The 26,077-nt window shown below is 36.9% G+C and overlaps 3 protein-coding genes across 7 annotated transcripts; 2 read left to right on the top strand and 1 right to left on the bottom strand.

Annotated features, from left to right (window-relative positions):
- The first annotated feature begins 2,017 nt into the window (after nucleotides 1-2,017).
- On the top strand, nucleotides 2,018-9,843 carry LOC112275511 (mitogen-activated protein kinase kinase kinase YODA). 4 transcript variants are annotated; one of them, XR_012216563.2, is made up of 14 exons: nucleotides 2,018-2,322; nucleotides 3,745-4,262; nucleotides 4,470-5,107; nucleotides 5,235-5,966; nucleotides 6,144-6,231; nucleotides 6,611-6,673; nucleotides 6,799-6,959; nucleotides 7,100-7,175; nucleotides 7,404-7,463; nucleotides 7,623-7,730; nucleotides 7,909-8,148; nucleotides 8,453-8,553; nucleotides 8,739-9,315; nucleotides 9,530-9,843. XR_012216563.2 is itself a non-coding variant. In XM_090246506.1 (13 exons), the coding sequence occupies exons 3-13, from the start codon at nucleotides 4,548-4,550 to the stop codon at nucleotides 9,232-9,234; spliced, it is 2,685 nt and encodes an 894-aa protein (XP_090102632.1). In that variant the 5' UTR covers nucleotides 2,018-2,322; nucleotides 3,745-4,262; nucleotides 4,470-4,547; the 3' UTR covers nucleotides 9,235-9,498. The 4 variants fall into 4 exon arrangements, 2 of the variants coding, with proteins under 2 accessions (XP_090102632.1, XP_024361686.1); XR_002967755.3 differs by having other exon boundaries at nucleotides 3,745-5,107; XM_090246506.1 differs by lacking the exon at nucleotides 9,530-9,843 and having other exon boundaries at nucleotides 8,739-9,498.
- Nucleotides 9,844-11,761: 1,918 nt separating this feature from the next.
- LOC112275512 (V-type proton ATPase catalytic subunit A) lies at nucleotides 11,762-18,563 on the top strand. The gene is made up of 20 exons (XM_024505925.3): nucleotides 11,762-12,058; nucleotides 13,174-13,300; nucleotides 13,511-13,566; nucleotides 13,748-13,804; nucleotides 14,078-14,189; nucleotides 14,418-14,455; nucleotides 14,686-14,787; nucleotides 14,917-14,973; nucleotides 15,165-15,236; nucleotides 15,446-15,547; nucleotides 15,686-15,748; nucleotides 15,904-16,036; nucleotides 16,144-16,250; nucleotides 16,473-16,667; nucleotides 16,810-16,896; nucleotides 17,003-17,107; nucleotides 17,260-17,357; nucleotides 17,573-17,651; nucleotides 17,900-17,988; nucleotides 18,148-18,563. Exons 1-20 carry the CDS (start codon nucleotides 11,981-11,983, stop codon nucleotides 18,260-18,262), a joined length of 1,872 nt encoding a protein of 623 aa, XP_024361693.1. The 5' UTR covers nucleotides 11,762-11,980; the 3' UTR covers nucleotides 18,263-18,563.
- A 6,138-nt stretch (nucleotides 18,564-24,701) lies between these two features.
- Nucleotides 24,702-26,048, bottom strand: LOC112276177 (uncharacterized). Of its 2 annotated transcripts, none has more exons than XM_024507266.3 (2): nucleotides 25,906-26,048; nucleotides 24,702-25,702 (listed from the first exon to the last, which is right to left on the bottom strand). In XM_024507266.3, the coding sequence occupies exon 2, from the start codon at nucleotides 25,681-25,683 to the stop codon at nucleotides 25,324-25,326; it is 360 nt and encodes a 119-aa protein (XP_024363034.1). In that variant the 5' UTR covers nucleotides 25,684-25,702; nucleotides 25,906-26,048; the 3' UTR covers nucleotides 24,702-25,323. The 2 variants fall into 2 exon arrangements, with proteins under 2 accessions (XP_024363034.1, XP_024363035.1); XM_024507267.3 differs by having other exon boundaries at nucleotides 24,702-25,699.
- Nucleotides 26,049-26,077: the final 29 nt, after the last annotated feature.

The raw sequence follows: 26,077 nt of genomic DNA, 5'->3' as shown, positions 1-26,077 counted from the left end.
TTATTATTAAGACTAGTTGTCTTTTTGACAAGTTCAATTATTATAGATTTAGATCTTTTTATATTTATAAAAAAATTAATCTAATTGAATTTTGAATACACATTTTGGAATCTATTAAGATCCATTCCATCTTCCATTTGTCCTTTTTTGAACCATTCAAGACAATGGATATATTGAAAAGAAAACAAATACCACATATTTCTATAAAAATAGATAATAATCAATAATTTGAAGTCAAAGAAGTCTTAGACTAAAGGTGGCACTTCAATAGGTTGAAATATCTTGTACATTGGCATGAAATTGATATAAATGAATACAAATGTGAGCCAACAAAGAAGATTAATACTTTTATTAATAAGACCTATTAAGATAAAAATGAAGAATCAAGATGTGATCGTCACTTCTTATAGAACTTGTCCTTAGAATGGAAGATAATATCACAAACATAATTGACACTTGTAATTATTTAAATAAAAAGGATTAAATAGAATTAAGAAAAAATAAGTAAATTTAATGATATTTTGTGGAAAAGCTTCTTAGAAGCAAATAGATGTGAATTTGACTTTATATGTATTTGTAGGCAATTAATAGGTTGCAAACTTGGCCAACAAGTTAGCTACATATTGCACATGTTGAAAACTTATGGTACAAACTAGCCATATGGTGTACTTATAGAAAACTTATCTTAGAAATTAGACATGTATTCTATAAGTTTGACATGTGTTGGAGATCCTATAGAAAGTTGCTACATAGCTTCTAGTTAGATAGTATATAAATGGTGGCAAGAATAAAGCCTTCTTTACTCTAGTCAATATCTTTCATATTTTTTGTCTTATTTTAGGTATCTCTATTCTTCTTGTCTTTGAAAATAGCCATTCCAATTTTAATATTATACCACATTTGAGTAATAATATATTCTTTCCTAGTGACATAAGAATATGTTGATTCTTTGATTCTCTATAATTCATGTCTTTGACAAGTTTTCATTATTTTTATGTAATATTATAATAATATAAGAATAAATTTTAATTTTTTTTATTTATGAATAATAATAGAAATGACAAATAAAAATATTACAAATTAAGTAAAAAATTAAACTTGAAATATTATAATTTAAATAAAATAAGATATAATAATATTATATATATATATATATATATATTTGTATTAGTATTTAATATTTTGTTACTAATTAATTTTAAAAAATTATTATAATTTTTATTTTAAAATTATTTATAGTTTACATGAATTTAAATTAAATTCTTTCAAAAAATATTTTAAATTATTTATAAAAATAAATTTATATAAATTAGATAGTAGTAAGATTTTTTTATTTATAATTTACTTTATTATTAGTTTAAAATAATGTTAAAGCATTCTTCATTTATTTAGAGCTTACTCAAATATTAAATAAATGCATTGAACATGAAATTAAAAAACTAAACAAACACATGCACACACACACACAAATGTACAATAAGAATTTCAACATGAAACTATGAAAACAAGTGGAGATGTTTCCTTGAAATTGAAACGTTGCATTACGAAAGAATATTGCGTGGATAACTGTACGGATTAATGAGGATTTCCAAAAGCTTCAACCGAGCTTCGCCGCCAAGCGAGAAGGCGGACCTGTCGCCGCGATTGGGTACGTGGGGGGATACTGTAGACGGCAGCAGACGCTAACGCGAACGCAGAATGACGCAAACACAGACTATCTCGGACGACAAGAAACGCAGACTAACCCTACCGAACGCGGACGCGAACGCCCGCAGACGTAGCACAAACAGAAGTCGATAGATGTAGAGAGGAAGCGGGATCGATGGCGAATCACTTCGCCTCGCCTCAACCTTGCTTGGCTTTGCCTGCGCTGCTGACGCACTCCCGCACACGACGACGAATGAAGACCAGGAAGGGCAAGGAAGGAAAGGAAGAAAGGAAAGGAAATGAAAGGGAAGCGAAGGGAAGGAAAGGGGGGATGCGTTGGTAGAGAAGGCGTCACGAATACCAGTGTCGCAGCATTGGTGAAGTTATTGGAGGAGTACCACCCACCTCCCCCCCTCCCACCCCTCCCCACCTGGGAGAACGAGAGAGAGAGAGAGAAAAAGAGAGACAGCTTGCCTGCTGTTGCTGCTGCTCGCACTCCTCGCAGCAACCCCTCTCTGCTCGCCCCAGCGCCACTTTGGCACTCAGGGCCCAACACTTTGAAGCCCCAACCCCCTACAGTGCTGCTTTCTCCAGATTCGTTGTTGCTACTCTACTCATCCACACTAACTCATGGACTCCATTCCTCGTGGAGGTCCTTGCTGCCATTCCGCTGCGGTGCGTTTTTCTGTTTGTGGGTCCTCCCTCGTCTTGCTGTATCTGACCATATTGCTTTGCTTGCTTTCGTGGCCTTGTTCGTCCTCCCGCCTTCTCCTAGATACCCTTCGTAGGAGACGACGGTTTGGTTTTTGATTCGTGAGCGTCCGTGCGGAGATTGTGGCATACGTGACGGTACTGTACATCGCTGCAGTGGGAATGTTTCACCGAGTGGGTTTCTAGGGAGGAGAAGTGGTTTAGAACGATTGGTTTAGAAGGGGAAGAAGAGATTGACCTCTCGTGGGGTTGCCCTAGAATCAGTACAAGAGTTAATCCGAGTTGGGGGTGTATGTTGTTGTTTTAGGTGCACGACCCATTTTTGAGTTGCTGGGTATGTAGTTTTGTGTAATGTTGAAGTGATGCGCACACCAGATGGTCGTCTTTGTTGGCATTGGTTAGTGTTGAGGAGGGCCGCTTGCGAATGACGGGGTTCCGTGGACTTACCCCTTGCAGTTTTGTTCATTGCATTCAAGGGTTACTCATCTTTTATGCCTGATCTGCTTCCGTGTCTCAAAATAGGGTTGTAGTTGAGAAGCTTGAATACTCCAGGCTTGGTGCCCGGGTATCCGCCGCTTATCTTCTGGGAGTCTGTATGTTTGTGAACATTAGCACTCCGCATTGCAATCTGCAATATGGATTTGCTTCTTCGTTCCCGCCTTGTGTGTTCTTTGCGATTGTTTGTTATAGTGTAGTTATCATTAGCATTATGATGCGTGTAGTTTCGCGGTTGTTTCCTGCACTTACATGGTACCAAGGTATGGACCACTTAGATGCAGACAACCTACATTGCGATTTTCTCTTAATTTGTAGTTCCGTGGCAATCTTGATAGATTTGGCTTCTGCAGCGACGTCTGTTCCGTAACATTTAGTTCCTCATTCAGCCAATTCCGACTGCGGGAAGCTTCATCACCATCAGCTCGGTGGAGCTTAGCGTATGTAGCTCATGCTATTGATGTTTGCTACCCTTGGAAAATTCTAGATTGTTCGAGATTTTTGACCTTCTAAACTTCAAATTTCTGGTTGCAATGTATTTTGCAAGAACACGCAGTGAGTGTTACTTTTGATGGTCAGTAACATATGAAGTATCACTTCAGTCGTGGAGAAGATGTTTTAGGTTGTTTCAGAAGATTGAACTATGCGTTTGATTTTTATTATATCTTTTCTTTAAGTTACTCGTCATCAACATGAGGTGCAAGAGGATGAAGTGACTTTGGTGGCTTATGAAGTTGCGGGGGCAGTTTTCCTCAGTTACTGTTTAATCAATTTACGAATTCTGAAAGAAACAGGTCGAATAGTGGCACTTGAGGACCGAAATATGTTGTACAGAATCGTGAAAGAAAGAGAGAGGTGACTAAATATTTGCGGTGTTATTTCCGTGTGCAGATCGTTCATCTATGGTGTTTCAACTTGGTTGGAACCGTGCTGAATGAAATGGAGTCAGGTAGCTACCAATTCACGTGATTGAAGAGCAACAGCTTTAAAACATGCGGATGAAGTTTTTGTTCCCGGTTGCTGTTTATTTATGTCTTCTGCATCCGAGTAGTGGAGCCTAGTATGCACGAGCTGGTGTTAAACTTCTGGAGTGATTGTCGACTATGGCATGCTTTCTTTTGAGGCCATGCACCGACCTACTTGCACTGGAGGAGTTTGTTTCTTGGGGAAGGCCATTGCAGCAGTTTTGAGCTGGTTACTAGTGTATGGCTTCCGCATCTACTCAAATATACGTGTATGTGGCTGGTTTTTGTGGAGCATTACAAGGTCAATTCCCCTTCAACATTCGGGCAGAGTTGCGTGATTCCCAGCATCTGAATTCGTGAACTGCATATGAGAGTCGGGGTCGAGACTGTTGGGGGCGCTCTTCTGTTTAGGCTCGTGACCCGGAGGTGCCGGACTTGTTACTGGTTAGAGAAATCCTGAACTGGATTTTGAATCCAATCTATTTCCTCCGCTGATTTTTTTTTGTGTGCCATTTCGAAATGTGGGCTCGTTATTTTGATAAAGAAGTTATAATATCTCTACGATGCACCTGTGGCCAGACTCTGTTACACCTATTTAAGAAAGACTAGAAGAGGGCATAACCAACATTGATATTCTTTGCTCAATCACAGCATGTAGTGGAGGTGAGAGATTTTGAACGTCTAGATTAAGCTGAGCCTTCTCACTTAGCAATCACTGCGGCTTTTAAGATGCCCTGGTGGCCCATGTCCAAGGATGGTAAGAAGGGGAAGAAATCAACCACTAGTGGTTCATCTGATGGAGGTTCGGGACAGTCCCAGAGGCCTAGGCCACGCGCGAGGGAAGACAACGGAAGTAGTAAGTACAGTTCCCGCCACAGTTTAGATTTGGTTTCGGAGGCAGGCTCTGGATCTGGTGTGGGATCGCGGTCGCCGTCTCCCTCATCACCTAGGAACAACAGCAGAAGACGGCATTCCTATGGACAGCCTCTTCCGTTACCATGTGCACCTCCCATTAAATCCGTGGAACGGACGTACTCAGAGGGACAGTTGTCTAATGCCCAAAATCAGTCGACCCCTGGGTTGCATCATGCAACGTCCATGCCTTTGCCCTCACCAGCTCAGGTCGGACGGATGGAGCCTACCACTGAAGGGGATTATCCATCCGGGTCGGTCTCTAGTACAAGCTCGTTGGGGAGTGTTGAAGTAGATCCTCGTCAACAAGGACGAGTCTCGCATCTCCGACCGTTGCAGGAGCCCGAACCCACTGACCTGCTTCGACCAATTACGCAGTAAGTGCTAGTTTTGTCAAATTTTGTATGTAAGCAATGGAGTTCATTGAGCGCTTCCCGCGCTTCTTGATGAATCAGCATACTACTGCATTCTTATTGCTTGGCTTCCGATTTCTATTTTTGCCAGATTCATTCAAGCCTCAACAGCACTGCGTGGTAGAATGTCTAGGGCTGAGCCAGTGCGTCTAGAGACCCCCCGTTCTATGAGTCCTCTTCCTGGCAATCACCCGCCTGTCATCTCTCCCACATCACGGGTTTGGTCTCCAATGTGGCCTTCACCTCTGAAGATTCCTCAATCTCAACCTGACAGTTCAATGTCGAGTCCTGCCCCGAGCCCCCACTCCGTTTCGCAGAACCAGCCGGCAGTGTCAGGATCTGTCACTGGCAGTCCTCACTCAGGCAACACATCTGGGTATAATTCTTGGCAAGGAGATCCCGCGCCCTTATGGGCACCGCAGCACCACGAAGACAGGTCCCCAAGTCCAAGATTACGAAGTCCTGGACCTAGTCGTACTGCAAGTGCTACTGTTTCTCCTAGGCATCCACGGGCTATCACTCGCACTTGTGGTGGACCTGACTCGCCCAAAACTTGGCACGAAGATGGTCAAGGTCGCTCTCAGTACGCACCGAAGCCCTTGCCGTTGCCGTTGCCTCCTTCGACCACGGGCAATAGTAGCCCTTACACTTCTCCCCCTATTACCTCAGGACCGAGCACGCCTACAATGTCTCGTCATACGTCCGCTAGTATGGAACGTTCCAGGTCTGTAGAACCACCTGTATCTGGGACCTCAACGAAATGGCGGAAGGGAAAGCTTCTTGGAAGCGGAACATTTGGAAATGTATACGTGGGTTTCAACAGGTAATTCTCTCCTCTGACAATAATTCCTTGCAACAGAATGGTTCTTGTGTGCTCTTCTTATTATGGTGATCTCAAGTTTTAATTGGTGATTTTTTTATGTCAAGTCGTAGCTCTTGCAAAATCAAAGCCAGTGTGAAGTTTATGTGTTGAATGACAGACCTTTTGTGTATTTTGCAGTGATAATGGGGGTTTTTGTGCCATGAAAGAAGTTCTCTTGGTTTTGGATGATCACAAATCAAAGGAAAGTGTCAAGCAGTTAGGACAGGTGTGTTCAGACATTCTTTTTACGACAGATAAACTCTTGTATGCAGCTGATTTGTTCTTTCGACATTAAATCCGGTTGTTGGACTTCTTTGTCGTTTGTGTTAGTATGTCTCAACGGTTGTTTCAACCGATTTTAATAGTTCTTACTAGTGGTATGCTATCATTGCTATTCTCTTTCTTTCCTTGACTACTCTTTATCAGCTCTGACTAGCTGAGATTATCAAGAATCGCATGACTTTGTGTTCTATATTTTACTGGAGATCTCTGATGAATGACACCTTGTGATCCCACCTCCGTAGCCCCTAGGTGAACGTACAGAAAGCAATGTGTCCTGGTGATGTCGTGAGTTTTGATGAACTTATGCTGTGGTTGTGAACCAGGAAATAAGTTTGTTGAGTAAATTGAGACATGAGAACATTGTACAGTACATTGGCACCGAAACGGTACGATACAAACCTTTCACGGCTTTTAATTTTCACCATGAAGTGTGACACATCTTAATGCCATCATTCTTCCTGGTGTGTGGGTGACATGTCCAGGTCTAATCACATGGTTGCGAACTTTGCAGTTGGAGGACAGGTTGTATATATATTTAGAGTATGTTTCAGGTGGGTCAATCCATAAACTACTCCAAGAGTACGGTGCTTTCAAAGAGCCTGTCGTACGCAACTACACTCGTCAGATCCTTTCTGGGTTAGCATACCTGCATAATCAAAATACTGTGCATAGGTACGTTTTTACTAATCCATCTTCTGAAGCTTTGAATTTTGGATGGCTTCTGTTGCTTATACCAGTAATTATTGTATGAGCTTAAATTATTTGGTTTTTGTACAGTTTCCACTGATCAAAGTTGATATTGTTTTTTTCAGAGATATTAAAGGAGCGAACATTCTTGTAGACACTAACGGAATGGTGAAACTTGCTGACTTCGGCATGGCTAAGCATGTACGTATCGTCAATTGTTTCAGTACCACATCTGTACTCGGTTTTGTGCACCATTTTGCAGCTAGAGATTAGAAATTCTTAGTTCATAAGCGCTTTTGTTCCTGGTTGCTTTAAACAAAAAGTGTAAGGTATTTTTCCAGTCCTTGGTTTTTGAAATGCTGCTTTTCGATTCTCTCTTGTTAGAAGGTACTCTTTGTTCCTCATGTATCCTGAGACATTGTGATGCAGATTTCTGCTCAATCCTTTCTCCAGTCTTTCAAGGGAAGCCCTTACTGGATGGCTCCTGAGGTATGTGTCAAACGTATAATTGATTATGCTGACTGTTTACATCTTACAAACATACTCATCCAAATCGTCTGCATTTAGCCGGTATTACTTAAATGCAGTGATGGAGCTGTTAGAGATTCCCCTCCTCAATTACGATTTAACATGATTCTTAATTGGCAGGTAATCAAGAATTCAGGAGGGTATGATTTGGCTGTGGATATATGGAGTCTAGGTTGTACTGTGCTTGAGATGTTGACTACCAAACCTCCATGGAACCAATATGAAGGAGTGAGCAACCCGCACTCTGATTCCTTTCTTTTGCAACCCTCTATATTTTATGCCATTCTCTATAAAACCTTGCATTACAATCCTAGAGAAGTATTGCTGGGCCTATTCGTTTTTGAAATAGAGTAAACTTGACTTTATTGTGATGAAGTTGAGTATTAAATGTTCGATTGTGTGGCAGGTTGCAGCAATGTTTAAAATCGGGAACAGCAAAGAATTGCCCTCCATACCAGACACATTGTCCAGAGAGGGTAAAGCGTTTGTACGTTTGTGCTTGCAACGTGACCCTGCACAACGGCCAACAGCTGCTCAGTTGCTGGAACACCCTTTTGTTCAGGACGTCCCTCGCATCTGCAGGCCAGATGACAACCTTACTGGAGCTGATTTACAACCCAGTACCATTCCTGCAATCAGACCTGTGGTCAGCTTTGTCATTTAACCTTCCCGGGCTGATTCTTGCATTCAATCTGAATTATAGTTTGTCCACGTTCTTCTTGGATCCGATTGAGGTTTTTAGCTCATTCTTCTTACTTGGTTTGTGCGAACTGCCATGGTGCTTTACCTTTGAAAGATAAATGTGGTGCTTGAGTCACGACTCTGTTCTTAGTTTCCATCTAGACTCACCCACGTTAACAGTCTGCCAAGTGTTCTTCGTTTTGGTCTGGATTGCTGTAGTCTCCATCATGATGTTATCTTATATGCCTTTTTCATGGTGGTGCTTGTAGAATGTGACGCCGCACGTGGGGCACAGGCACGCTACTGCGCAAGAGAATGACGGAGCGTATCGTCCGCTAACCAGAGGAAGGCTACCTCATTCTCCAACAAGGTTCCACGCCCATCCTAGTCATCAGCTGTTTATGTTTTATCTATAATTCTACCAGTCTTTGGATGCATTACTTTTGCAAGTCATTTTCTTTAAAGTGCAGAATGTGCATGAAGGTGCTGCTGTATCAGATTCCCGAAGATCGTTATCTCTAATATAGCTCTTTTATGTTCTTTACTTTTTTGCAGTGACCTTTCACCACGAGGCCATGGACCGTTTGTACTTCCGTCTATCAGGTCTCCACGAGCAGTCCATCAGGTCTACAGTGGAATGTCCACTCCAGGGATGATGAGCTCAGGATCATCAACTCCGCCTGGTGGAGGCTATGGCTGCTCACCTTTACTTCCAAATCAGTTGTGTGGCGCCTTCTCTGCCTATCCCAACGAGGGGTATGAGAACAGCTCAAGGACACAGAGTGGACGATACGCAAGCCCGTCCATGATAAATGGAGGAGCTTACTTTGAACCTCGCAGAGACTCCCATTGGAATACACCTCCCCAACGTACACCAGATGGTAGCCCAACTAGAAGAAACCATTTAAATGTAGATAATAACATATTAGACTTTGCATTGAGAAGAATGACCCTAGAAGATGATCTCCAAATGCAGTATCATGGCAACGGAACTTTTGGCGAGCGTTTGACTCAGCAACTTCACTATAGGCCAGGGTCTCCTTTCGCTTAGTCTCATCAACAGCCATGAATTTGGACGCCAGTGGCGACCATGCGTGCCGGCGCTACAGTGGGGCCGGAGGTCGCCATGCAGGTGTTGTGATGAAATCGAAACCACAATTGTAGATCGTAATGGTATTAACCTTAGATGATCCTAGTTTGACATCATACATTTATGAGGTCTAAAGCAAGTCCTCATCACCTAACATTACATGCCCTGAATCATTTCTGACTTTGCTTCTACAGTTCAAATACGTTCTTAAACAGTATCATCTCATATTTGAGTGGCATTGTTTGTTGGATGGCAGGCATGATCGTTTCAGGCTCTCACTTCATTCCAGAAGCCTGCTCATTCTCAGTGCTGAATCTATCGTTTCTGGATGAGAGTGGTGTATTGTAGCTTCAGGATCAGTTTGTTGGGAAGAGTTTCATATTTGATACGATAAAGTCGATACAAATTTTAAACTGCACATGGCTATTGGTTAAGTCACTTTGCTGGGCAGCCAATTTCTATTTATGATGTAGCTATTGCTTGTATTTCTACCTGCATAATATAGCTCTTCAATCCTTCTTTTTTATTGCACTAAAGTGCTCAAAGATTGAATTTGCAAGCTCGATGAAATATTTGAGGCGATTTTCAATTTTGTTCTGGAATATGATTTGTGATGAATGATTGTAGTGAGTCTGCAGATTTTCATTTGGATTTCAGAGTTAGTGGTTCTCACATAACAATGGAGGTGTTGAAAATCGTCCTCATTGTTATTTTTATGGAAAATGCAACATTAATGACTACTTCAAATAAACTCCCACACTTGATACTTATTGCATAGTTCCCAATCCAACTCACATCCTAAAACGGAGGAGCACAATACACAAGACGGCAGCTACATCTGTCACTTCTAATTGATGAGTGGTGCATCAAATGACCTGACTTTGCAAAAACAATTAAACGAAAAGTAGATATGGAGAGGAAACTGTTGCAAATTTCATTGTGATGTTGTATTAGTGAGCAAAGGTGTCGATACAGTTGATAGTGTTATTTGTGTTTGGAATAGGAACGTGGGATTGTGAAGTAAATTTCATTGGTGACGTCAAAAATGTATCTTTTAAGACTAAAGAATCTGAATTATAGCAATAAATAAGATATTTGAAGATAATCCAAAGGTCTAAATGTGTTTTTATGATAAATGTGTCATATAAATGTAGGAGTTAAAGTGATATTTTTAATAAGTTGTATTATTAATCCATAATTGTTGTGAAAATTCAAAGGTGATGTAAGATACGGAATAAGTAATAGTTATATTGTATTTTTTGTTTTTCTTCTTCATCTTCTATTTATTTATAAATGATAATTTAGATGAAAAATAAAATAAAAATGTTACTAAAAAGTTGCATTGAATCAAAAACATAAATCAAAGTAAGATTCAATTCTGCGCTCAATTTTTTAATTTTTTGATTTGATTTTTTTCCTAAATTATAAAACTTAATGGAGTATATGCAAATACCATCTGTAATTTATTGTTATAAATTATGAAAAATATCGTACAAATATCGAATTAACAACACAAGCTAAAAGCAATGTATGTTGGAAAATAAATTATTTAATATTAGTATTAAATCAACTAAAATTTATAAAATACATGTTATGTTTTTAGAAATTAAAATTAAAATATTTGGTTGGTATGAGAAATAAAACAAACTATTAAGAGGTAGTCAAGAGGAAATTAAATTATGAGACATAGATTCAAAAGTAACACTTTTCTATTTCAGTCTTATTTAGCAATATTAGATGCTTAATTTGTTTTCAAGGACTAGAAAAAATGTATTATTTTACAATAATTACAATTATGAGATTTTTTTTCCAAATCAATTATTTTTTCTTCTTCCAAGTGTTTTTAATAAAGTGTATTGGTAGTAAGATTAATTTAATCTTACAATTTTTTTATTTTTTTATAATACAATTTTATGTATTTTTTAATTTTCACTTGGATGATGTAATCCATAAATTCTACATATTTTGTGTCTGTACACTTATATAAAAATCAAAACATTTTTCTAAATAAACACCTAAAAAAAATAAAATTTAATAACATTCTATAGAAATAATCATTTAAAATAAAACATCAATTGTAAGGATCTTACAAATGTTGTAAAGTTTTATGTTTTCTTAATTTTTCTTTTTGATGAGATGTTTTCAAATAATAAATATAGTTTGTAATTTTTTGAATGTTATCATCCATACACGATTGTAATTTTTTGAATGTTATCATCCATACACGATTGTAATATAGATGAATGTTATCATCCATACACGATCCGTCAGTCATCCACCCGTCATCCTTCCACCATCCATCCACCCATCCACCCATCCACTCCACTTACCGTACATCCATCCATCTACCACCCGTCGGTGCCACGTCGGAGCGACAGCGATTGGCGCAAACCCCTAAAAAAGGACGCGGCAGCTGGCAGGCTGGAGGGAAGGGAGTGAGAGTGGTAAATATGAAGAGGAGGGACATGTCAACAGCATCCTTCAACGCTGGCCAAGACCAGAGGAGAGCGAGACAGAGAGACAGAGAGAGAGTGAGAGCCAGAGGTGGATCTCGTGACCCTTGCTTGCTTGCTTGCTTCTCCAGGCCTTCACATCGCCGCCGCGTTGTGCTCCTCCTCCTCGGCTGCTTCCTGGGGCCACATTTCCCCTCGCCTTGCACCAGATCCCACTCTGCTCCGCTCCCGCACTGCCCTAGGGCTTCGCCACCATGCCTGCCATCAATGGCGACCGTCTCTTCACCTTCGAAGAAGGTGAACAGGAGAGCGAGTATGGATACGTTCGCAAGGTCATCCTCCTTCACCGATCCCTCAATTTCGCATGTCTGGTGTTCTTTCCCTCATTGTATTGCTGCGTGCGCGATGAGTGCCCGGATCGATTGAGATTTTCTGCACTTTTTCGTGGCGTGATCGAGGAGAGTGGAATGTTGGAGTGGAGGGAATGGGCGGGGTAGTGCTAGAGGTCAGGACGTGGTACAGTGTCCGCCTGCGCTTATTTTGCTGTGATGGAGATTTTTTTTGGTTTGATGTGTCACTCTTAGTAGTGAATCCAGTTTGGGTATGGTTTTGTATTTAGCACTGTCAATGTGATGTGTCCGAGCCATTTTATCGGACTGCCGATCTTGAATCGGTATTAAATGCATCTCGATTTTGAACCCGTGCTCCACACTCTTGGTTCGTGTTGCATTAGAAGCACGGAGGTTGCTGGTTAGGATGTAATACGGTGATTTTACAGTATTGCGAGCACTAGATTCTAGTTGAGAGATTGTAAGATCCAGTCCACAAGTTGAGATAAAATGTATAGTTTACTGAGATTGAATTTGGGATTTCGGCAGGTGTTGGTCTCGGATTTCAAAATTAGGTTTTAGGCGTGCAGTGCCCGAGTTCACCTTTTTCTTTGTCTTGTCCGTGGAAACGATTGAGATCCTATTCTTGCGATACTACTTGATTTATCACTTCACAATCAGTTACCTGGCTGAACAATTGCAACGCGGATCGTTCTCTTGATTGAAATGTATTGCGCTATTTATGGTACCAGCTGAAATGAAACTCACTTAGAATTATTGTTTCGCTTCAATTAAAAACCTGCAATATTATTCCTATTTTTCTATGTTCGAGAATCCTTGTCTTGCGTCGCAAAGATATAGAGAAACCTTGTAATCAATACCTCATGGTTGTACCTGGTTCCTTCACCTCTGTTATCCTGAGGGAAAGAGGGGTTATGGTAATGTAGAGACGTAACTGATGCGTTGGAATACTTAAGGCTCTTCATTTGTGCCGCTCTATGACCTGGGCTGTTTTCTACAGAGTCACTTCACAGAATTAGGGCTTAGTACATGATTCCTCTGATGTTAAGTAAACATCATCTTTATGGTTACTGATTGATGTATTTAATTCTTGTCAGGTCTCCGGGCCAGTGGTGGTAGCTGATGGAATGGGAGGAGCAGCTATGTATGAGTTAGTTCGTGTGGGACATGATAAGTTGATTGGAGAGATAATTCGACTTGAGGGTGATTCAGCCACTATCCAAGGTATGCGAGTTCTTTTGGTAAAGGGATTTGTGAAATTAGCTAGTCTGTCTGAGCACATATGCCTTATTTTCCCTCTCACTAACTTTTTAACAGGGTGCTTATGTGTTGTCTGCAATTGATATGATCGTTTCAGGCTTAGAGCTACCGAAGTGAGGCATCGAAAGTTATGTAAGTTGTTGTTGAAAAAGCTTAAGTTTGTAATTTGTGCAGTTTATGAAGAGACAGCGGGATTGATGGTCAACGATCCTGTTCTGCGGACACACAAGGTAACTTGTTTGATCAAATTTGTTGAACTGTTCATCATCCACCTCTTTGCTTCGGGAATGCGAATCTTCTTACGATTTCGTCCTGAGCATGACATCGCACCACTCATGCTCATTATGTTTAACATGTCGGGTATCGTTACGGAACCTTTTAATTCGAGATAATGTGATGTCTGTATCGCAGCCCCTGTCAGTCGAGCTTGGTCCTGGTATTCTGGAGAATATCTTTGATGGTATTCAGGTATAGTTTCAGCCCTAATGCGAAGTGACGCTTTTTTAGTTGCTTCACTAACGACATGTCTTTGGAATAAATTGTGTTTCTTTAGTGAAATTCTATGTTTACTTATGTGATCCGAGCAAGTTCTGTACTCTTCTTGAAATTGTTAACTCATCGCTTGGACTCAGGATTGTTCAATGCAGCACCCGTCTGCTTGCTTTAGTATTGTTAATATAGGAATTACAAGTTACATATTTTCTTGACATTGTTTCGCTATTGTGCGCTTCTCTGTATCAGCGACCTTTGAAGGCCATTGCGCTTCAGTGTCAAGATGTGTATATCCCCCGTGGAGTTGCAGTCCCTGCTCTTGATAGGAAGAGGCAGTGGGAATTCAAACCTAAAGGCTTGAGTGAGTTCTGTACTTATGTGTCCCTCTTTGTTATATCCGTATATCTGGTCCAAGTACATTTAGAACTTTCCCTAGTCTTCTGTGAAAGCAAATTGCATCAGTGTTACACATCAGAATTTTTCTGACAGTGTTAGCCTATTATTAGATTCTAGCTTCAGTACCATGCTACGAACTTAAAACTTACTAACCACCCTTTGTCTTTTGCGTGTTGTTTTGTAAACGTGTTAGGTATTGGTGATGCTATTACGGGAGGTGATTTATACGGAGTAAGTACTTTTTTTTCATGAACTGATTGCTGCTGGAGTGAACAATCATGTGTTGTGATAGGTTAACAAAGCTAGGAGGATAACCTTTGTTCATTGTAAAGAGTGTCAGCATTCTGCTAGAACTGAGTATATGTTCTGGTATGTGATCTTACCTTCAATTGATAGCTAACGAATGTGGTCCACATGATTCAGTCAGTGATGTTTTTGCTGGGTCTTTATGGGATGTGCAGACTGTCTATGAAAACAGTTTGATTGAACATCATCTCGGATTGCCACCTGGTGCTATGGGGAAAGTCACTTACATCGCCCCTGATGGAGAGTACTCGATTGAGGTAGGTCTTTTGTGGGGTTGATTAATATCTTTGTGGTGCTAAACCAGTTTTCTCACGGAAAAATTTGTACAGGGACCTAGTTGGCATAACTTATTGAGGACTAAACGTGCAACGTTGGTACATGGATAGGATGAAGTAATTGAACTTGAGTTTCAAGGAGAGAAGAAAAGGTTTACCATGCTTCAGGTAAAACTTTATATTTCTCCATATGTACTTTTCGAGTTTATTGAAAAAATGTTCTCATAATTCTCAGTACTTCTAATTATTTTTTCCTTGTGGAGATTATTCTTAATTTCTTCTGTCGATTATTCTTTTCTATTGTCTCTTATTTGTTTACTTCTCAGTCACTGATAATGTTGCCTCTGTCCTGGAAATAGGCATGGCCTGTCCGAACACCAAGACCTGTTGCCGAGAAGCTTGCTGCTGATACTCCTCTGCTCACTGGTCAGGTATTTGCTCTCTTATCCTTTCAGATATTCTGCTCACATTTTGGTATAGTACATGTAATCTATTGATGATATTTTTAGGTGATTCACATAGAATACCACTTTGTATAGTTGTGTTGGGAATCCATGAACCGATTATGTTTTCGTGCTTTTTATATTGCACTGCCAACGTTAAATTCCTTTGCTTCTATTTTGAATTGCCCCTTTTGCAGCGAATACTGGATGCTCTGTTTCCGTCTGTCCTTGGAGGTACCTGCGCCATTCCTGGTGCATTTGGTTGTGGGAAGACCGTCATCAGTCAAGCACTTTCTAAGGTAGTTGGTTGCAACTGATTGAATTTTTTGCATTTCATTTCATTTCATGGGATCTTAGTTCTGTGGTTTTTACTTATGTTTTTCCTGCAAAAGTGGTGTTGGTAATGACACTCGACTCATTTAATTGTTTTTGCGCAGTATTCCAACTCCAATGCTGTTGTTTACGTTGGTTGTGGAGAGCGTGGGAATGAAATGGCTGAGGTGTGATATTATGACCTTCTGGGCCAGCAATTAAATTACTTGAGCTTTTTGGACGTTTATAAAGCTACTTGCGCGTTCTTGTTCGTCAAGTGGAGTATTGTATGAAGTGCTTCTCTAGGGGCGTATACTGAACATCCTTGGGTTGCTGTATGTAGGTGCTCATGGATTTTCCGCAATTGACGATGACCTTGCCTGACGGACGAGAGGAGTCTGTTATGAAGCGGACCACTCTCGTGGCCAATACATCAAATATGCCTGTGGCTGCTCGTGAAGCTTCCATCTATACAGGTTCCCATCTTGAGTTATTCTGAAGCTTAACTTTTGATCGCAATGTGACCTTAAAGTTTGAAATCTTGAAGGATTTTACGTTCATCACATTTTGTTATCTGTTGCAGGTATTACCTTGGCGGAGTACTTCAGGGATATGGGGTATAATGTCAGTATGATGGCGGACTCAACATCTCGCTGGGCAGAGGCTCTTAGAGAAATTTCCGGAAGGCTTGTATGTTCTTATACCATATTCATTTAATAGATTTAGATACGTGTTCTAGTCATTGTTGTTCTGACCATCCAGTATGTCTTAGCATTGTTGGATTTTCATTTTGGCTGATCTACTAACATTTATCATAATATTTAAAAATATTTGCTCAGGGCATAGCCAGACAATTCAGAAATGCTACTTTCCAGATATTTTGCTAATATGTGATCACTTGTGGGGCTTCAGGCTGAGATGCCTGCTGACAGTGGTTATCCAGCTTACCTTGCTGCAAGATTAGCTTCTTTCTATGAAAGAGCCGGGAAAGTGAAGTGTCTGGGAAGCCCGAATCGTACTGGAAGTGTTACCATTGTTGGAGCAGTGTCCCCTCCTGGTGGAGATTTTTCAGACCCTGTCACAGCAGCTACCCTTGGTATTGTTCAGGTTGGTATTTGTACCTCCTCTCATCCAGTGCACCACATTCTACCAGATATTCTCTAAGCCAAAGCCCATGAGAAGTTGGCTATGATGTTGCATGTCTTCCAAGCGAAGGAACTAAAGCATATTGTAAATGCATGTTGATTAGGTGTTTTGGGGGCTCGACAAGAAACTTGCTCAGCGGAAACATTTTCCAGCAGTGAACTGGCTCATTTCCTACTCCAAGTACACGCAGGTGCGATTTTTCTCTAACTGATTCAATCCCATTACTTTGGTACTAGATTGTTTGAGTTTTGTTTGTTTTTCATATCTATATGACTCTGTCTTATCGAATGTTGCAGGCTCTGGAGGGTTTCTATGAAAACTTCGACTCTGATTTTATTGGTATTAGAACAAAGGCCAGAGAGGTCTTGCAGCGAGAGGATGATTTGAATGAGATTGTTCAGGTGTAGTACCTGCAGCCCTTGGTGTCTTTGTCTCGTCAGAGATGTTTCCTTTTTTGATTTTCATGTACGTTCCTTGAAACCTCGGAAGTTTTCTTACCAGTTCTCGATTTGGTTACCAACTTATACTCACTGACAAGCTTGTTTGGTTACAGCTTGTTGGTAAAGATGCTTTGGCCGAAACGGACAAGATTACTTTGGAAGTTGCTAAACTCTTGCGTGAGGACTACTTGGCACAGAACGCCTTTAGCAGGTGAGTCTTACTTTGTTGACTCTACTCAAAGCTTAAGTGTTCTTGAATTGATGAAAAATGGCCGATGAAACGTGAACACATGTTAGCTGCAGATACAGGGCATTGGCACTGAGTGTTATGCATTTCGTTATAATAGATTGCAGTTGTGGATGACAGCTTGCCTAATCTATGGATGTTTCTATCCAAGTCTGATGTGGGTTCCTCATGGGTGGCAGTTATGATAAGTTCTGCCCATTCTATAAATCAGTATGGATGATGCGCAATATTGTCCACTTTAACACTCTTGCCAATCAGGTCTTTCTCTCACTCGATTCTTACTGTACAGTTGGCATCAAGTTTTTCCGGTCATTACTGCTCTTCAATTAGTTGTTCATATCTTGATCAACATGTTTACTTGTTGGTTATTGTCACAGTTTTAGGTCATCTTGATATCCTTCTTCAGAGCATGACTTTGTCAGAGGCACGTCTATAACTTTGAGGCCATAGTAAGCTGCTTGGATTGGTAGTTTCCATTCTAAAACCTTGATCAAAGTTGTTCCCAGGCTGTTGAGCGAGCTACCGGTTCAGAAGGACAGAAAATCACCTACAACATCATCAAGCAGCGTTTAAGTGATATCATCTATCGGCTTGTGTAAGTGATGCTATCTATTGCTTTATGATTTCGCTGTCACGACTCTTTCAATCATTTCTTTGGTTCTTCGGCCATGCTGTGAGTTGGTTTGCTCTTTTCGTTTTTCTTATTCCCACACTTGTGCCGCATGCGATTGATTATTTTCGTTTGGCTGTGCAGGTCTATGAAGTTTGAGGATCCAGCTGATGGCGAGGATGAGCTGACTCAGAGATACAAGAAACTGTATGATGATTTGACTGCCGGATTCAGGAACTTAGAGGACGAGTACCGTTAATTTATGACTAAACATCTCTTTCAGTCTCAGCTAGATGAGTCATTTCACACATCGGTGTAAAGCAAATGATAGTGATGCAATGTTAGAATAATCTCTCTGCCTCAACGTTTTTGACAGAGTTGTGAAGGGGTCACTTGGTTATCCTAGTTTGTGGTATACATTGTATTTTACATGCATTGTTGTTCTTGTTTATGGATCTGTGGTCTAAGAAAACACATGTTAGGGAGACTTTGCATGATACGATTCACTCGAATATATGCGATAAATTGAGTTGATGTATTGTAAGCATCAATTCTCTCAATTGTTCTTGCATTTGTGCCATTACATTCTTTATTTTAAGAAGCTTTATTATAATAATACTTAGAAAAAAAATGTTTAATATCACTCATAACAAGCAAAAAAAAAGACTTAAGAACAAAGAAAATAATAAGAACAATATTAGTTTAGAAGAAGATAATCCTCAACTTCTAATACACTCATGTCTTATCAAGAAAATGGGATAATATGTCACTTCCAATACACTCATGTCTTATCAAGAGAAAAGAATGATCTACTTTTAATCAAGACAAGACAAAGCTCTAATATTATAAGTGTACTCTTGTCAATCTATCAACGACATGAACTGAAAGAAGATGCATAAACCTAGGAAATTTGTATCAAAAGAAAAGTGACAAAATAGAAATAAAGAAGTGTGTATATTAAAAAGAAATTATAATAGCTATTATCAAAAGACAAATAAACTAAAGACTGTTGAAACTAGATTAGAAACAAAAAAAGAATTGACAAGAGTAAATAAAGCCTCATTCTTGTTTATATATATATATATATATATATATATATAGAATCTATGTAGCAACATTTTATAGGACCTCTAAAAATGTCTTGACTTTGTATGACATGTATCTTAACTTGCAAGGCAAGTTTTCTATATAGGTGCCACATAGTTACCTTGTTCCACAAGCTACCAATACATGTGGCCTATGGATAGCTTGTTGACTAAGTTTCTAATCTATTAATCAACTACAAATATATTTAAAGTCAAAACAACATCTAAAAAGCTTTTATTAATAATTCTAAATAATATGATTTTTTGTATATTAGTAGCTATTTCACATGTTGAAATATGTATACAAAAAAAATATAGTAAATAAAAGTTATTCTAAAATTAAGCAAAAATAAATAATATTGCTAATGCCACCATATTTTTTACTACTATTGCCACAATTCCTCATCAACCACATGCCATGTTTCTTCAATACCTTTCAACCTATATAATTGGATATAATTTTTTATTGGAATAAAAAAACTAAAAAAATATGTTTTGTAGATGGAAAAATAATGGTGGAATTTGTAAAAAATTCAATAATATTAATAATATCCTAAATAACTAAATAAATATAAAATATATATTTCTTAATATTTTAATATTTTAATAATTAAATACTAAGTATAAAAAATATATAAATTAAAATTAAAATATTAAAATATGCAAATAATAATAATTTAGTTTATAACATTTTTAAAATAAAAGATTAAAAATATATATTAAAATTGATTTTAATATAACATATCAAAAGTAAATGCAAGAATGCTTATGCAAATAGCCTTCTATACTTAGATTGTAAATGATCACTGCTCAACAAAATTTCATGTGCAAGTTGAGATTCTTGAGTTTAAGGCAAAATATTAGACTTGTTATGAAATTTGTATATATGTGATTTCTTATTCTATAAATAGAAAAGGATTCTAAACTAAACAAATTTGCTAACATGGTAGCAAATGATCTAGAACAAAAGCATTGAACAAATAAAAAAATGATGAGAAAAGTAACCAATGAAAATAAGATTACAGCTTACACAAAAAAATGAGTCTGCAAGTATAAAGATGAGCATAGACAAGGAGTTGAAAAGGCTCAATATGTTCATTATCTATACACAAAGATTATTCACTTTATTTAATACTAATATATATATATATATATATATATATATATATACACACCAATAAATACAAAACATGTTTTTAAACAATGACCAAGACTTGAAAATCAAAAAATATAATAGAATTCAAAAATTAATTACAAATCTAGTGACTTACTATGATTCATAGAAATCAATAATTATTATTTTGGAGGTACTTTTGATTTAATATACATTGACTTTTAAGATATCTAGTTTGAATGGTGTTAAAAATTAAGATATCATTTCTTTCAAATAATGTAGATTTATAGTTAATTAGAAGACAAAAACAATGGATCTATCTCTATTTTAAAGTCTATAATAATTCATCAAATCTATACACTTTATCTCTCTTTCTACTACCAATTGCAAATCCTTGTAGCTCAATTCATTGAGTTTTATTTCTGCTGCTCTTCAATTTATTGTTGTAAATTGTAATTTTATCAATTTTTAGACTAGATTCATATTAATTTATTGACATCAAGCTTTTAATACTTATAATCTTAAGATTCGATTTTTCAAATGCAAGCAATAAGTTACACATTCCTTGTCACTAAGTATCTTTCAAAGTTTGTAACTCAATTGACTCGTTTGAGCCATTCCAACTATTAAATCTTAAGATTTAATCTTAGATGTTGCAAAGTCATTAGTAATATAAGGTAGCATCACTTAAGATATCCTTGTACTTTCTAAAATATGCTAAGGTAAGTTTGATGTTATCAAGGTAATCTAACATCTCAATGTTTTTGTCTCTCAATTATATATATATATATATATGAATTCTTTGTATTTATATATCACATACAATTGTACTTATTTCAAACTTGGTATCAAGCTACCGATCAACTATTCTCTTATAACCACATCTCTTGTTGTAATGTATATATACAAAGGTACGTGATATTGTTGTACTTGAATTGAATAGTTGATTACTTTAGTAGCATTTTTTAAGTTCTTAACCAATAATTTGCATTGCATGTTATTCAACTTTTGGTCTATGTGCTTATTAATTTTATCTACAACTTCATTTTTTTTTAACTTATTAGGTGCATCATTTTTAAATTTGATTTTTTAATTTCATTCAATAATATGTCCACCTCTAATTGTCCAACTTGATTGAATGTAGTTTTTATGAGTTATTTGTTTTTAAAGCTAATTACCTTGTGAGTTGCTTCTTTAGACATTTCATCATTTTTATTTGAGCTTCTACTATTTTCAATCTTATATACTTTATCTTGTTCTTTAAGCTTCAAAGCTATCAATAGGATTTCTACATTTATATGGCATCTATTCACAATCTTTGTATTCTACACCACATCATCCAATAAAGTTGTTGCTTTACTTCCATGATGATCAAAATGATTCCTTGGATTTACATTCCAATAGTAGAAATAAACTTTAAATGTATACTTCAAAAATATTTCCTTAATCAATTCATCTTCAGTAATAGGTTAGACTTGTTGGTACTTGTAGAACTAGAGTTCAACTATACATGCAAGCCTTAATATGTTTTCACATAATATTACACCTTGACAACTAAAAGTTTGTAAAGTACAAAAATCATGGAAAAGCTTAATCAAAACATTCTTCATGAATTGGAAGTTTCTAATAGAATCTTTGTTGATTGCATTATAATATTAATATAGCCATTAACAAGATCAGTATATATTACATATAATCTACTAAAAGATTTGTGAAATAATAAAAGATTTATATTTTAGAACTTTATATCAAATCTATAAGTAAAAAATTTGAATTTATATATATATATTAAATGTATGTTAAAAACTTAAATTTGATTAGATGGCTAGATTAAAGATTATTTAAATTCAATTGGATTAAGGACTTAGTATTTGGATTTTTAATTCAAATAAAGATTTTTAACACTTGCAACAATCAACTAATTGGATCAAAGAAAAATTGAGCAAACTAATATCAAATTTGGTTTTTTAATAATTATGTAAAATTTGAAAGCAATTGAATAGTAGAAAAGAGAGAATTTGGTATTAGGAGATTGGCATCAAGATTGGAGAAGGAGGCCTACCAACACCTCAACAGATTATAAGATGTTTCTTCCAATTTGTAAGTTCAATCCCCTTTAAATTTATTTTCTTTATTTTCAACTAAGAAATTAAAAAATATACAAATTTTAACTCAAGATTATTAATTAAATTATTAATTATTGAAGTTTTGAATTATCTATAGGATTTTATAAGAATTTTTTAGGATTTAATTAATATTTATTTAAAATTTTATTAAATTTTGGTTATATTTACTTTAGATTAATTAGGAATTGATCAAGATTTGATAAGATTTTATTTAGATTTGAATAGGATTTGATTAAAATTTGTTAAATTTTTATTAGGATTTTTTGAGATTTAATTAAGATTCAATTAGGGTTTAATTAGAATTTGATTCAAGTTTGTTAAGGATTGTTTAAGATTTATTTGGAATTGATTTTAGTATAATAAGACTTATTTAGGATTTTTCTAAGGTTAATAGGATATACTTAGGATAATTAGGAGCTTATTTAGGTTATTCAAGTTACTTAAAGGGTGTTTCTAAACGCCTTGTGCATTTTTTTGGATTGTAAATCAAACTTTAAAGAAAGATCAAACCATTAATCAACTAAATGGCTAATATATTCTTGGTTTGACTTTCACATAATACGACACCAATTCATCCATATTAAAATATTTTCATGATCAAATCTCTCAACTTAAATAAATATTCTATTATTGTCATTGCATCTACACTTTTGCTCTTTCTATACAAGGAGAAAAGATAATTTTTATTTATTTATTTATTTATTTATTTTTGCAATGAACCATCTAACCATTTGAAAACTTGGATTTTTTTCTCTTCAAAAATGTTGAACATTTTGCACAATTTTTCTTCTTTCTTACAAATGACAATACAATTGATATTAATCTGTCTATCTTTATAATGCTAAATCTACTCCTAAAACATGAAGCATGCATTTGCAACAATTGGCTAATTCTTCACTATTCATTTTCTTATATTCTTCATGATGTAAAAAAGTATTCAAAATTATTGGTTGTAAGAGGGCTTTGACAAGACTAAATTCTTTTTTTGCTTACTTTGCAAGGTCAAATTAAAGTATGCATCTAATTTAATTTTTTGTAATTTTTTGATATTGAACATTTTTCAAATTTTGACATGAAAAAGAGTGAAAAAAAAAAAGTTGTACATTTTTATTAGTTATATTTTGTTAATTTTGTGTGTCTAGTTATAAAACCAAAAAACAATGAGATCTTATAATTTGTACAATGTGCTTGCATTTTTTCCAACTTTTGCTACTAACTATCTCTATATTTGCTTTCTTCGTCTTTTGGCATATCATTATAGTTGCATACTATATCAAAGAAACAAAATTTTATTAGTGCCTTTTAAAAATTACTTAACCTTCATTAGGTTAGATTTTTCTTTGCTACAAAACAAGGAGAAGATGAAAAGAAGAAGATGATGATGAAACCAAAGAATAGTTCATTGTATGTGTTAATAATGAGAAGTTTATTGAAGCCAATTAAACTATAATTAATATACACATTTTTGCATAATTAATAGCACAACATTGATTATATATTCTTTTATAGCTCAAATCACCTTAAAATGTTGAAATTATACAATTCGACATAATCTATAAACCATGTATAATTTATTAAATTTTCATCTACCAACATTATAAATTATGCAAGGTACAATTATACATCTCTATGATAAATTGATAAATTAAAATCATTTCATTAAAAATTATATTTTATTGTAAATTTAATAAAATGATTGTATATTCAAAATATAAATACTACCATACTTCTTTTGATATATAAAAACTAAAAAACTAAAAAAATATATATATTTTCACAATTTAATTTGAATAGTATAGAAATTTTAATTCATATGTCCACTACTTGTTTGATAATTAAACATTCACTTTGAAGTATTTGATGATTAAACAAATATATATATATATATATATATATATATATAAGTATTTTCTTATGACATTACTTAGAATTTATTGACTGAATGTTCAATGTGATTTTTTACACTTACATCAATGCTCTAAAATATTCAAGCAAACAAGTGAGACTACCTATTGCAAAAATAATACACAAAAAAAAAAAAAAAAAAAAAAAAAAAAAAAAAACATTTATGCAAAATACTTTATATTTAGCATTTTTAGTATATATGGAACATTTTTAGTAACTTATTTTGAAATGTAAGAAAATAGTTAGCATTTGATGTTTCAGCTTGACTTCTGGTAAGCTTTGGTGCTGGAACAAATGTTATTGTGTTGTTTGTCCTTTACATTCACTTCAAAACTCTGAATGTAATACCTCGGCGCAACTGTAAAAAAGTTGCATGCCAGCTTCTCCAATTCACTACATTTAAAGAGTGCCGCGTGTGACAAGTGCAACATTCTTGTGACAACACCGTGCATGGATTCCACGACGACATGATTCAACACGATGCAAATGTTTTATTAAATCAAGACATCACCGTACATGTAGACAGAAGATACTATCTCATCTTGGAAGAAGAGGAATAGCTGTTGAATCTCGAACCGGAGGCTCTACTTTACTAGAGCAAGAGCAAAAATCTAAGTCACGATGTGAACAAGCAATGCCTTCCAATTGCCAAATGAATTCAGTTCTGTAGCATCGAATTGCAATCTTGAACACTGATGATCGATGAATCTGCAACGAACTGAATTTTCATGCACTGGTAGTTACCATCACCTTGCTTAGGATTCGAATATGGCAGGCTTAACTAAATTGCATATGAAGCTGGATCACTGTATACATCTCAGCATTTAGTTCGTACTCACACAACCCTCGTTTGAACTGAATGCTGATAACTAATTATGTACACTTATGCATTTAGTTGGAATCGCTAATATATCCTTGAGAGATGTATCGCATAGGAAGTATTTACTAGGATTGGGGTTAAGCTTGCGGATGTCTTAAGGCTCCCCGCGAGCAGAATGCGGTCGTACTAAACACGCCAAGGCTCTACGTCCCATTGTCAGCGACGGTTACGTTCGTGTAGGAGAACCAAAAGGTTTACAAAACTGAGGAGTCATACTGCTGGATGTGCAGCGCCAGCGCTGGTGTCGGCATCCTTGGCAGTGTCGCTCACAGGAACTCCTGCGTCATTGTCGGCCTCTTCTTCTTCAGGGTCCACGTAGTTGGGATCGTTCTTGTCCATCGCAACGGGAACAGGATTGGCGTAGTCTTCCTCTCGGTACGGCCCGTCGACCGTAAACTTACCACCGTGGCCGTGTTTCTTCACAGCGCCCTTGTTCGGGTGCTCCGAACGCCGATCTAGACGCTCAATGCCCTTCTTAAGGTTCTGCTGATGCACATGGTCTACCCAACCCTTCCCAGGGTTCCTGAAAAGCTCAGGGTTCTCCTCCTTGATAATCTTTGTGTCTGCCATGACGAAATCGAACAGACTTCTGCAATGTAGCACAAATAGAAAACGGGTGAAATCAGAGTGCAGCAGAAAAACAAAAAACAAAAAAACATCCACTTTCACATTAAACCAAAACGCGACTCGCAGAACACTCCAAAAACTCGAAACAAAGATCAGCTTTCGAACCCTACAACAGGTCATAGAAGACAAATTAGACAACGAAACTCCTCAGGGTGAGAATCGCACAGGAAGCGGCGTCAGGACCGAGGTATGCGCTAGCACTGGTGTCAATCGTGGTTTGAAAAGACAAAACCAACGGGATCGAAATCGGTGCAAAAGCTTGGCAGCACGCGGAGGAGGAGGAGGGAGCTTCGAAAATGGAGACTAGAACAGAGCGAGATGGAAACTGGAAGCTGCG

The sequence above is a fragment of the Physcomitrium patens genome, chromosome 23, assembly GCF_059467195.1.
Source record: "Physcomitrium patens ecotype Gransden chromosome 23, ASM5946719v1, whole genome shotgun sequence".
In the NCBI taxonomy this organism is placed as follows: Eukaryota; Viridiplantae; Streptophyta; class Bryopsida; order Funariales; family Funariaceae; genus Physcomitrium; species Physcomitrium patens.
Note: the sequence above shows the minus strand (reverse complement) of the source record. Positions and strands in the feature narration are given on the sequence as shown.